Source organism: Nannobrachium achirus (assembly GCF_963921795.1).
Source record: "Nannobrachium achirus genome assembly, chromosome: 20".
In the NCBI taxonomy this organism is placed as follows: Eukaryota; Metazoa; Chordata; class Actinopteri; order Myctophiformes; family Myctophidae; genus Nannobrachium; species Nannobrachium achirus.
This window is the reverse complement of record NC_137827.1, coordinates 8,776,776-8,790,265: the sequence shown is the minus strand read 5'-3', so window position 1 is coordinate 8,790,265 and position 13,490 is coordinate 8,776,776. Positions and strand designations below refer to the sequence as shown.

At 44.9% G+C, this 13,490-nt stretch overlaps 1 protein-coding gene across 1 annotated transcript in view; it reads left to right on the top strand.

The window, feature by feature from the left end:
- Positions 1 to 13,490, top strand: part of LOC308305907 (vomeronasal type-2 receptor 26-like) — a gene marked incomplete at its 3' end in the record, with an annotated part of 60,550 nt that overhangs the window by 29,891 nt on the left and 17,169 nt on the right. The window contains exons 3-4 of the mRNA XM_080750803.1: positions 1,184 to 1,712; positions 2,860 to 2,946. Coding sequence (XP_080606929.1) covers positions 1,467 to 1,712; positions 2,860 to 2,946 — 333 coding nt within the window. The 5' untranslated portion in view covers positions 1,184 to 1,466. The remainder of the gene's footprint in view (positions 1 to 1,183; positions 1,713 to 2,859; positions 2,947 to 13,490) is intronic.

Below are 13,490 nucleotides of genomic sequence, written 5' to 3'. Positions count from 1 at the left end.
TTTCCCAAATCATATTCAAAGTGGCTATGCCTTCCAAAATATCACCAGTAAGACTCCCTAATCGGGAGATAAGCGACCGTAGGTCGCTTATCTCCACAAATAGGGCAAACATTTGTTTTTCCAAAATCCTCCTGATCCATGTTGTTGACATGAGTGTAGACATGCTGTGTAGTGATTTTCGTGATTTTAGGGCAAAATCTGTAGGAGCAGTGTCCAAAAATGTGTTTTTAAAAATTGGCCTGAAGGTGGCGCTATATGGGACAGATTCATGGTGATGGGATGAGTGTAGACATACTGTGTAGCGATTTGCGTGATTTTAGGGCAAAAACTGTAGGAGCAATGTCCAAAAATGTGTTTTAAAAATCGGCCTCATGGTGGCGCTAGAAGAGGGCCATGTGAGAAATGGGGTGGGGTGTCCGCGTTGCCTTGGCGGACGAATAGGTACCGGCCCCGGCTCTCCCGGACCCTCCTAGCCCGAGTTACGGCATTTTATGTGAGCTGCAGTGGAGGGGGTCCTCCACTGGGGGCGCCACCACTTTTGCATCCGTTCTGGAGCACCAGGAGTCGGTGGTCCCCGGGAATTCCCCGTGAGCAGCCCCGTTGGGGTGGTCATTTTTGCACATTTGGTCATTTTTTACATCTGGGGGTCCCCCAGGGAGCTCCGGGGGTCCTTGGAGGTTGTAGTTTGGCAGCCAAGGAGCGTGTGTGCAAAATTTGGCATGGATCGGGGCAACGGTTGCGGAGATATGAGCAGGGCAATAGTGTGACGTGTGAGGTGTGACAGACAGACGGACAGACTGACTGACTGACTGACTCACTCACAGTTTGTGCAGGTTTTGATAGTAAGTGCGACCTACGGTCGCAATTATGCAGGCCCTGGGTAAGCCACACGGCCTGGCAGAGACCTATTTTGATATCAATGGATTGCTAATATGTTACGCCCTGCCTCTGCCACAGATGGGTGTTGTGAATCATTACGTAGTGTCTATGTTTACACAGAGGGATGGCACAGCACTGTGTCTATAAAACGTAGCAACAGGACAGAGGAGTGGTCAGACAGAGGAGGGCAGTCATGAGGGCTTCTCCAGACACACACCTGCTTTCATACCTGAACTTGACCTTGATGTTGTTCTCTTCATTCTCTGCGTTGTCTTCCTCACCTTCCTCTTCTTGTGAGTTACAGGCACACTTTCATCTCACCAGAATGCAAAAGGCTGCAGACATCGTTCTGGGTGGCGTGTTTCCATTCTACTACCAGCCTGTCTATCATGAGTCGTCTTTCACCTCCAAGCCACAGTACCCCACCTGCAAAGGGTGAGTAGTATCACATCACATACAGTATATAATAGCAAGCATTAGAACAGGGGACTCTTTTTGTTTTGTTTTAGTTGATGATTTGTATTACTACAAAGTAGTCACATGTGTACGTTAGTTTTCTCATCCAAGGGTACACATGGTCCCAGACAATGGCTTTTGCCATTACTGAAATCAACAGAAACCCCAGCCTTCTGCCCAACGTGACTCTGGGTTATAGTATCTATGACAGCTGTCACCCATTTGGAGCCGTCCCTGCAGCGTTGACACTGGTCAGTGGGACAGAGAAGGTGTTTCAACTGAATGAGAGCTGTGCTGGGTCCCCTCCGATGCTGGGAATTGTGCTTATAAAGTCTGTTGAAATCTCTCGAACATTAGGTTCGTACAGAGTGCCCATGGTAAGTTATCTACTATATTGTTATTATTATTATATTGTAACATTATTATTATTATTATATTGTAACATGAGAGAGAGAGAGAGAGAGAGAGAGAGAGAGAGAGAGAGAGAGAGAGAGAGAGAGAGAGAGAGAGAGAGGGGGGGGACTAGGTGAATTGTTATTGCCACTGTGGGTTTGCAACACAACACAACAACTCTCAACTCCGCTCTGCCCACATCTGATCACAAATGATAAGAAAGTAATTTACAAACATATATGAGCCTTAAGGCCCTCTCCCACTGCCCCAGATAATGATACAAAATATTGTTTTCAATTTAAGTGGATGGCAGCGTCCACACCATAATGATAAAGCCGTCATAATTGATGTGAATGTCGACATATCGTTATCGGGCGCAGTGGGAAAGGGCCTTTAGACTGATGCTAGGTTCATGCTTTACCTGGGATAGTTTATTGAGGCGCTACACTGTCTCTTTACCTGGGATAGTTTATTGAGGCGCTACACTGTCTCTTTACCTGGGATAGTTTATTGAGGCGCTACACTGTCTCTTTACCTGGGATAGTTTATTGAGGCGCTACACTGTCTCTTTACCTGGGATAGTTTATTGAGGCGCTACACTGTCTCTTTACCTGGGATAGTTTATTGAGGCGCTACACTGTCTCTTTACCTGGGATAGTTTATTGAGGCGCTACACTGTCTCTTTACCTGGGATAGTTTATTGAGGCGCTACACTGTCTCTTTACCTGGGATAGTTTATTGAGGCGCTACACTGTCTCTTTACCTGGGATAGTTTATTGAGGCGCTACACTGTCTCTTTACCTGGGATAGTTTATTGAGGCGCTACACTGTCTCTTTACCTGGGATAGTTTATTGAGGCGCTACACTGTCTCTTTACCTGGGATAGTTTATTGAGGCGCTACACTGTCTCTTTACCTGGGATAGTTTATTGAGGCGCTACACTGTCTCTTTACCTGGGATAGTTTATTGAGGCGCTACACTGTCTCTTTACCTGGGATAGTTTATTGAGGCGCTACACTGTCTCTCTCTGCATTCTATGTTGTGATTATTTACTTTGATTATTGTACAGTAAGCGACGCTTGAGAAGAGCATCAAGTTTATTATAGAACAGATGTGTTGTGTCTTTGGCAGGTCAGCTATGTTGACACCTGCGACTGTCTGAGCGAGAGGAACGAGTTCCCGTCTTTCTTTAGAACAATCCCAAGTGATGCCTTCCAGGTAAACTGCTACACACGAAACATGTTGTTATCAAGTGTTTTATGTCCCAGGTCCACACACTGGAGAAATACCTCTAGTGTCATCAATATTACACGATGTGGGTTACATTTAGTTGAGAATGTTTTTGGATAAATTGTTATATAGTCTCTTATTTAACTTTCCCAGAGAGACTGCAGATAGACTGCAGATAGTTGTATTTTATGTGTTATATTCTCTAGTGCAGGGGGTTTTCAAAGCGGGTGACGGGGCACCCTGGGGTGCCGCGACGGCAGTCCAGGGGAGCCGCGAGATATTTTGATAATATTTGGAATGTATTTGGACACTTGAAAAAATATTTAGTATCATTTTAAACTTAAGTTATTTTCAGTCAGTTCTAACCAAAATGACTATTATCTCAACGCTTTCCTCGCAACATTATCACTAAAATATCATCACTGTCGGGCAGAAACCTTGTATCTCCAAGTTTCAAACGTGTACGTCTTTTGGTAAAGCAAAGCCCTGCTTCATCATACAAGACTGTCGCACAAAACTAGTGAAAACAGCTGATCTCCAAGCACACAACGTCTTGTGATGCGAGGCGTTGTGTGCTTGTAGATCTGCTGTTTTCACTAGTTTAGTACATTTTATCCACGAGTTTCCAACGCCCCATAGTGCAATGCGCAGACGTCTGTACCGAGCTTCCGGGTTGCATCCATAGAGTATATATAAAAGGGTTGCATCTGCGACGCGACGTGAGCTTGTATGTCTGCTGTTAAACCTGGAAGTTTGGTCCCGATGTCTCCAGTAAACTCCCGCGGAAACTTGTGGATAGATGATAACTACAAAATGAACGGTTTTGGGCATACAAAGTTTCCACCCGACAACGACAATATGCTATAAATATAAGGTGCTGGGAGTGAAAATTATAATGTAGGGGTGCCTCGGATTAAAATAAATATCTATGGGGTGCCCTGAGACAAAAAAGTTAGGGAACCCCTGCTCTAGTGGTTATAGGATATAGTTATATATTAGAATTTGCACATCGCTATTTTATAGTTTGTTTCTGCTGCACAAGCACATATATTATGTTCTGATTATTTAACACACAGGTGACTAACCGGTCTCTTAGGCCGATTTTGAGATTGCAAAGTGCAATAACTCTCCCCGTGAAGGTCTCAGAAATTTCCCCTTCCATGACTTTTCCTAAATACTCAAGATATATGTTCTCGTTTTTTTTCCCCTTCTGAAACGTTTCCTAATTATGAAATAAAATACAATTATACCACTCTGACGTTAGTTATCGGCAGAAAAGACTGCTCTCCCCCATTCTCCCCCTCCTAAGAGAATTCACACCTTTAGCGCTCCCGGAGTGCGCCTTTGTTCAAGGTAATGGATCATTTGCATTTCACTGTCGGCTTAGCAAAGACATTAAAACCACTACCTGGAAATGTTTTATTTCATAAATATTATCAATATAATATTGATTATGATAATCGCTATGGTGTATAGCCTATTATTATTTTATCCGTGCAGGAGTAATCATTTGCGGGGAGATGATGCTCTTGCTGACTGGAAGAAGTGTGACGCTGCTGCCACTGCACAGCGTGTTTCTAAAAGCTAAGCATCATTTTCAGCTAATAATAAATAGAAAGAACAACTGGGTGATCTATAATTTATCGGCCGAAATTAATAGCTTGTATAGATTGTGTCCTGCACGTTTAATTTCTAATTGCGACCGTAGGTCGCATTTACTATCAAAACCTCCACAGGCTGTCCGTGCGTCAGTCAGTCACACGTCACACTCTTGCCCTGCTCATATCTCCGCAACCGTTGCCCCGATCCATGCCAAATTTTGCACACACACTCCTTACCTGCCAAACTACAACCTCCAAGGACCCCCGGAGCTCCAGGGACCCCCAGGTCCCTGGGGGACCCCCAGATGTAAAAAATGACTAAATGTGCTAAACTGACCAAATGACCACCCCAACGGGGCTGCTCACGGGGAATTCCCGGGGACCACCAACTCCTGGTGCTCCAGAACGGATGCAAAAGTGGTGGCGCCCCCAGTGGAGGACCCCCTACACTGCAGCTCACATAAAATGCCGTAACTCCGGCTAGGAGCGACCGGGACAGCCGGGGCCGGTACCTATTCGTCCGCCTTGGCGGCGCGGAGACCCCACCCCTCATTTCTCACATGGCCCTCTTCTAGCGCCACCATGAGGCCGATTCTTGCAAAACACATTTTTGGACACTGCTCCTAACATTTTTGCCCTAAAATCACGCAAATCGCTACACAGTATGTCTACACTCATCCCATCAACATGAATCTGTCCCATATAGCGCCACCTCCAGGCCGATTTTTAAAAACACATTTTTGGACACTGCTCCTACAGATTTTGCCCTAAAATCACGAAAATCACTACAGAGTATGTCTACACTCATGTCATCAACATGGATCAGGAAGATTTTGGAAAAACACATTTTTGCCCTATTTGTGGAGATAAGTGACCTACGGTCGCTTATCTCCCGATTAGGGAGTCTTACTGGTGGATAATAATTTGCTTCTCATTGTTACATGCCTAAGCAAAAAACACTACGTGAACATTTTACAGAGTGAAGAGAATGTGAATTATCTCTCTCTCTCTCTCGCTCTCTCTCTCATCATTTCTCTGCCTCGCTCTGTCTAACTCTGCTACACATTTCCCCCTCTCTCTTTCTCCCGAGCCCAGTTTGCGCAAATGGAACCATAATTTTATTATATATATTTAACTATCCAGAGCGCTCTCTTTCTTTCTCTTTCCCTCCCTCCCTGCATGCGTGCGTGATGTCGGGACATCACATTACCTAAACATGATTCATTGGCTGGTTTTGTGAGTTGTCTAATAATACTACGAATGAAAATCGGGACATATGAAGGTGTAATTCTTTTACTTCGCTTCGTATGGCGTTGTGAGCTTATAGAAGATTGGCTATTTGTGTAACAAAATACCCTATATTGTCAATGAACAAAACAAATCCAAATACGGGTCCATTTGGTCTCATTTTACGCTCACAGGAGTTATATCTCTCTCACACTGTGGGGACAAATAAAACTTCTTTTATATAATGGATATGGATTCAGTTAACATTACTAAACAAATAAGCTCACAAACTGCATGGCTTTGGTGAGCTTGTTCTGTCCTGTGTCTAATCTAGGGGTTCTCAAACTGTTTTTATACCACTCTTCAAATAACAGGAATAAAATCCTCTCTCATCTCTCTCTTTCTCCCACATGAAAGGAACCTGCCTCTCTCTCCACGTCTTTTTTTAATACTTTTTTATACCACGTCCACGAACCATGCATGCGTTCGTTCCTATATATACAGCGCAAGGCATATTAATGTCGGGACATCACAGGTAATTATTTTACATAATGGATTAGGTTAACATTACCAAACAAATGTTTAATTATATAAGCTCACAAACTGCGTGGCTTTGGTGAGCTTGTTGACCCGTGTCTAATCCAGGGGGTTTTCAATTCTTTTTTATAACTATTCAAATAACAGGAATAAAATCCTTGGCGTTTATATAGTGTCATTTTCCCAAGTCTGTTTTTTCTGCTAAACCATGAAGTTAACATTGAAAGCGAGAGTATTTGAGAGGTCAATTGAAATGCTAATTCACATTCAGAAGACAATAGAACCCCCGCTGGCAGCAGGGGGAGGTGGTGTTGCGCTCCTGGGCCAAAAGAGAGAGAATCTAACGGTCAAAATGAACGATAAATGCGGCGGAGTGGTAGTTTTTTTATTTTCAGTCACCCAAGTGTTAACTCTCCTACTGCCAGATCATTTATTTATTTATTGGGTCTGGCGCCATCAAAAAGCGGCTTACCTTTGCGACGTTATAGTAGATAGACAGACAGACATTTATTTATTTATTTTTATTTTTTTTGGTTGTGCAATAGTGCACTTTGGTCTGCCAGGCAGCAGAGGGCGGCGTCATGCGAGAATGAATGTGAATTTGCCTGTTATGTGTTGAAGAAGAAGAAGACCAGTCACTGGCCCCAGAGCCTTACAGCCAGAGGAAATCAACAAGGAAGTGAATTGTTCTCCGTTGATCTAACGCATAATGGATTTTTTTACACCATCACCGCGGAAAATGTGTTTACAGTAGACGGCCGCGCGACCCCTCATCAGCTTACAGTCATCAGACGAACGAACCGAACGAGCGCCGTATTGGCGGTAAGGTCTTGCGCAATCGGGCGAACGTGAACGTTCAAAGCGTGGGAAGAGTTAAACAATACATCAGATCATTTGAAGTAAATCAGTACTTGAGTAGTCTTTTCACTAGAAACCTTTGTATTTGTTTGTTTGTTTCTTCGTTTTTTTATTGTTGGCTTCCTTCCGTTTCACAAGACAATGGACTTTGGACCAGGGATGAGTCTGTTGTTGGGTTACAGCTGCCTCTGTGTGTGTTGATGCCACTTTTTGTTGTCTGCACTCTCTACGAGGGTTTAGTGATGAGTCATCAGATTTCACAGTTTTGTGGGGGCCATTTTTAGCACAAGGAATGTTTTTTGTGCAAAACAAATGCTTGAAATGGATTCAGAATTATGACAAACCACCCCTCATATCCTACTTAAAAAAATACAGGACATTTTCAGGAAAAGGGCAATAAATACTTAAGAGTTGAAACGGCGCACATGCACCATTTTACTTTGCCTGCCTTTACTTCCGTTCTGTCTTCCGTGTCTCATCTCCCAGTCCCCGCTGTTTAATAAACTGCCTGTGGAAACAAGGGGACCGCCCAGTGCGCCCACCCAATTTCGAAAAGTTGGGTGGAGTGATAGCCCACAGTGGAGAGGTGATGTCGGAAAGTAAAAGTAGGTTTGCGGTGAAGCACTCTTCACCGCTTTTTTTTTTTTTTTTTGAAAACTAAACTAAACCTTGGTGAATTGCTCTTCACCTTCTCTGGAGTATGCATTAGCCTTTAGTTGTCCCCATTTTTTGGCACCTAAAATTAGTCTTTTGTTTTTGAGCTTCAAATTTTGTTCAAACTTGGACGAAGAAAAAATAATTCCAGTGAATTCCTATGGGGAATTAGTTTTGTCTTAGGCTACCATAAGTACCATTTAATACTTTTTTGAGCGACAAATTCCATTCAAACTTCAACTTGTTCAGCTTTACACAGTTATCTCTGCTTGTAGTTTTTTGTTTTTACTTTTAAGATATTGGAAAACATCATTTACCAGTGAATTCCTATGGAGAGAAAATAGAGTAAAGTGAGCAGTGCTCATAATACAAGTTGTTACTTTGTACTCATATACCTAAGGTACAGTAGCCTATACAGTATTTTCAGCGAGCCGACGCAGTTTCTGCAGGAACTATATATCTAGCTTGGGTAATTTGGGATGAGACGGGACATACGTTCAAAGAAACAAAGCCATATGTGGGACATAATGTACGTACAAAGCATAAAGATCAAGCCCTGATATTTTTGCAGGCCGGACATTTACGAGTTAATTTCATCATCGTCCCACTAGCCAATCACAGTGCGTCCTGCAAAGCTTGGCCTATGGGACCCTGGTGTACAACAAACTTTGAACAAACTTTTAAAATGTCCCCCCGCCCCCGGTTTTAGACCGGACAACACACTTTGAGCTGATTTGTGCCAGGATGTAGGCCATATCTAGGCCTGACGTAGCCGCACTCTAATTTACTTAAGCCCGGACTTTTTTTACGCGTTTTCCAGTTTTTTGACCGCACAAAGCCAGATGTTGGAGCTATAGCTCCTGTTCCAGGAGCACCGCTAAAAAAAGGTCTCTATACTTATTCCACCACTGCTTATCACTCCATTCTTCATCCAATCAGGTGAGAGGTATGATCCAGATTATGAGACGGTTCGGTTGGACCTGGGTAGGATTGCTGTTTGTTGAGAGTGAAGCTAACACCCAAGTTGCCCAGTCCTTCCAGGCCGAGCTGGCCCAGTCTGGTGTGGGTTGTCTGGCCTATGTGGAGGCTCTGCCATATGACATAAGAAAGGCTGACCCTGCTGAACTACAGAGGATTGTCACTGTGATGAAGAAATCCACAGCGCGAGTGGTCATTTCATTTGTGTTGGGATACCACATGATTAATCTCATTGCAGAGGTTGGTGTCATGATTCATTTTTCATTTGGAATTATTTTTGTTCATTTTTTTGGACTAGCCTCGGGATCCAGGCATTTCATTCAAGAAAGAAAAGCCCAGTACCAGAATGTTTGAAAAATAGCAGATAAACAAGCTCACAACACATCGTGATGTGACACGTTGTCAGCTTGTAGATGTGATATATAGAGTAAAAGTACAATAGGATTCAAGATGTAATGGAATAGAAGTAAAAGTATTGGAAATGGAAATACTTAAAGGGGTATTTCACTTTCAAAAAAACTTTTGGTAATTTTATCATCTAATGAGGCTTTTATGAACACCCTGAACAGTTTTTAATTAGCTTGATTGAATATTTAGATATTTGATGTAAATGTTACCAGGCCCTCCAGGCCCAGGGCCTCTCCCCCCACACACCCATTGTAACTTCAAACTTCCTTTTAACCATGATAGATTCATTAAAAACACACATTATTTTTTCTGGTGACTCATACTACCCTCCTAATATGTGAGCAGGCTGTGTTTTTTCGATAACATTTTTCATTTATTTTTAATCATTATTTTTTTTGTATTTCATTTTTTCCATTTTCCAAATAATTATTAAAAATAAATGAAAAAGAAGGGGCACGGTGGTGCAGTGGTTAGCACTTCGCCTCACAGCTCGAAGGTCCTGGGTTCGATTCCCGCCAGGGGAAGCTGTGGGCGCTGGGGGCGTGTTCCTCCACCTGCGTCATCAGCACCCACACCCTAGGTGGGGTTTGTGAAGTTATTCTTACAAAAGGCTTGTACCACGACGTAATCCCGAAGTCTTGTAATTTATTGAACAATCAGCAGCAACAAACACAGCAGTGTACTCAGCAGGCTAGGCTAGTCAATACCCCGGGTAGATCACAACGCTCCCCCCTAGCTTATCTCCTGCGTCCTGTCTCTTACGTCACATCCCGCTACTTCAAAATAAAGGCACTCCTTAAACATTATTATTACAATAATACCACATCTCCCTTTCTTGGAGAACAAAGGGTAGACCACCTTTGTCTCTGCAGGTCTTAAGGGATTATTCTGCCCTTTTTGCTGGAAGACCTGTCCCTGAACTGTCCCTGAGTCAGGCATGCAAAATAAAATAAAATAGCTTAACATTAACATGCTATAAAGTATTACTTTAGCAGGCTGTTTCTTTAAAACTTAAACTCTCAGGTTTCAAGGAAATGTACACAGTAATACAGAACCATTTTGCAATAACATTTCTTTTTTTTTTTCAATATCAAACTCAAAATATATCACATTCCAATATCAATCACTTTCTCTTTCTCCTTTTTTTTTTTTTTTTTTTTAAACTGAGAAAGCAAATCAATCACAAATCAAGTCTCTGTGGCTTTCTAACCTCTCTCCCACATCTGGTTCTCACAGTCTCTGTCGTGGGGCCCTCTCTGCCAGGTGATGTCGTCACTGGTGGAGCTGGCTCCGGTGTAGGAGAATCATCTTCCACCGGTGGCTCCTCAGCGTCGACTACCCCACTGTTGGTCTGCAGTGACACCAAGTGATGTCGGTTTCTTCTCAGTGTGCCCTGAGGCACCTGGACGATGTAAGAGCGAGGAGTGTTGTGTGTAGATAGCACCGTGCCCTGGACTCGTGCGTCGGTGATCCACACATCCTCCCCAGGTACGAGTGGCTCCAGGTTTCTCGCACCGTGTCTCTTGTCGAAGGTTCTTGCGTCGTTCCTCCTCTTCTCCCTTTCTTTGGCCTCCAGCGCGTTGTAGTCAGGCAGAACTGGATCCAGCAGGGTTGGAAGGGCAGGAACTGTAGTGCGAAGGCGGCGCCCCATCAACAGCTCAGCAGGGCTATAGCCGTTCTGTAGAGGGGTTGCTCTGTAGGCCAGCAACGCAAGATATGGGTCTGTTGCCTTTTTCAGCAGGTTTTTCACAGTTTGTACAGCACGTTCAGCCTCCCCATTGCTCTGAGGAAACTTGGGGCTGCTGGTAATGTGCACAAAGCCGTACTCCGCTGCAAAGGCTCTGAAGTGGCTGCCTGAGAACTGTGGCCCATTGTCACTTTTCAGAAAAACACAAATCCCATGGCGAGAAAACATGGATTTCAGGTGCGTCACCACGTCTGTGGACCTTGTGGGTGACAGCAGTGCAATTTCCACATACCTTGAGAAATAATCTACTACTAGTAGATAGGTCTTGCCTTTCAGTGTGAACAGGTCAGCTCCCAAGGTCTGCCAAGGCCTGTCAGGCATCTCCGTTGGCATCAGCGGCTCTTTGACGTTCGTTCTCTCTTGAATGCAGGTTTTACACTTCAGCACCATGTCATTCAGCTGGCTGCTGAGACCTGGCCACCACACGGTCTGTTTGGCCCGGCTCCTGCATTTTGTCACCCCCAGGTGTCCCTCATGTAGCCTCTGCAGCACGTCACCTTGTAAGGCTGATGGGATGACGAGTCTTGTGCCCCGCAGCAACAGTCCGTCGTGCACAGTCAGCACTGCTCTATCAGCCCAGTAATGTTTCAGCACTCCCCGCAGTCGGCTTCTGTCAGGCCAGCCCTTTGTGCAGTACTCCATCAGTGCAGAGCATGTGCTGTCTGCCTTCAGGGAGCTCACGTAGGCTGCTCAGATAATCTCCACTGACAGGAATGTTGCTGATGACAGAGTCCACATAGATGTTGGTGTCCTCTAGTAGGCTTGCATCTGTGTGTGCTCTTGCGGCTCTCAGAGGAGCACGAGATAAGGTGTCTGCTGTCCACAGGCTTTTGCCAGGGACATGGTTGACTGTATAGTTGTACCTCATGAGTCTCATCCTAAATCTTTGGATTCTTGGTGGGAGGTCATCCAAAGCTTTCCCCCCCAGCAGACTCACCAACGGCTTGTGGTCAGTTTCCAGCTCGAATGGTCTGCCCAGGATGAAACAGCTGAATCTTTCACATGCCCACGTAGCAGCCAGAGCTTCCTTCTCTACTTGAGCATAGCGCTGCTCTGTTGATGTCATTGACCTGGACGCATATGCCACAGGTGACCACACGGCGTCGCTCTTCTGCAGCAGGACTGCCTCTAGGCCAAAAGAAGAGGCATCAGCAGAGATTTTAAGTGCACTGTTTGGGTTGTATAGTGTGAGCACTGGTGTGGATGACAGCTCTGTTTTTAGCTGATCAAAGGCGGCCTGCTGCTCTGTCCCCCAGTACCAGTGGTTCTTCTTGGACAGCAGGTCCCGTAGCACTTTGTCTTTTTCAGCTAAGTTAGGCAAGAAGCGGCCCAGCTGATTAACCATGCCCAGAAAGCTTCTGAGCTCGCTGACATTTTTGGGTGCATCCATCTCTTGTACTGCTCTCGTCTTCTCCGGATCTGGTTTCACACCATCTGCCGAAATCACATGACCCAGGAATTTGACTGTGTGGCATGTGAGCTCACATTTGTCCATGTTGAGCGTAATGCCGGCCTTTTGTGCCTTCTCCAGCACCGCATGCAGCCGCACATCATGTTCCTCCTGCGTCTGTCCCCAGACCAGGATGTCATCCATGTGACACAGCACCCCCTCCAGGCCACTGGTCACTTCGGTCACCATCATCCTCTGGAAGTGCTCAGGAGCTGATGCTATGCCAAAGGGTAGACGGTTAAAATAGTAGCGCCCAAAAGGCGTGATGAAGGTGGTGTATTTAGTGGACTCTTTCGTTAATGGTATTTGCCAAAAGTCCATGTTGGCATCTAATTTGCTGAATACTGTAGCACCAGCTAGCATGCCCAGAGTGTGCTCGACAGAAGGCAGGATAAACTTTTCTCTGCATACAGCTTCATTCATCATTGTGAAATCCACACAAATACGAACATCACCTGACTTTTTTGGCACCACCACCATCCCGGCACACCAATCAGTAGGCTCCTCGATCTTGGTGATTACGTCCATCTTCTCCATACGGTCTATCTCCCCCTTCACCTTTCCCATGAGTGGCAGAGGGACTCTGCGTGGTGTGTGGAGAGAGAAGGGCACAGCATCTGACTGCAATTTAATTGCGTATGGTCTCTGAACAAGACCTAGGCCGCTAAACAGCTTTGGATACTGTTGTTTCACTGCCTCCATGGTGATGCTGTCCACTCTGCACACAAGCTGTAGCTGTTCTATGGCAGGTCTTCCCAACAGTGCAGTGTGCAGGTCTTTTACGACATAAATGTCCTCAGTGGCTGTCTTTTTGCCTCTGCGCAGTGTCTCTCTGACGACACCTAGGACAGCAGTGACATCAGCACCAGTGTCTATTTTAAAGCACACATTCTTTTGTCTCACTTGTAGCTGCACTGTCCATGGGTCTTTACCAGCATCCACAGCTCCCAGGAAAAAGCTCTCTCTCTCTTCTTCCTCTGTAGTGACAGCATTCAGAGACTTTGCACTGGTTTTGCACACTTTGCCATAATGTCCCTTTTTTCCACAGTTGTGACACACAGCATCTTTAGCA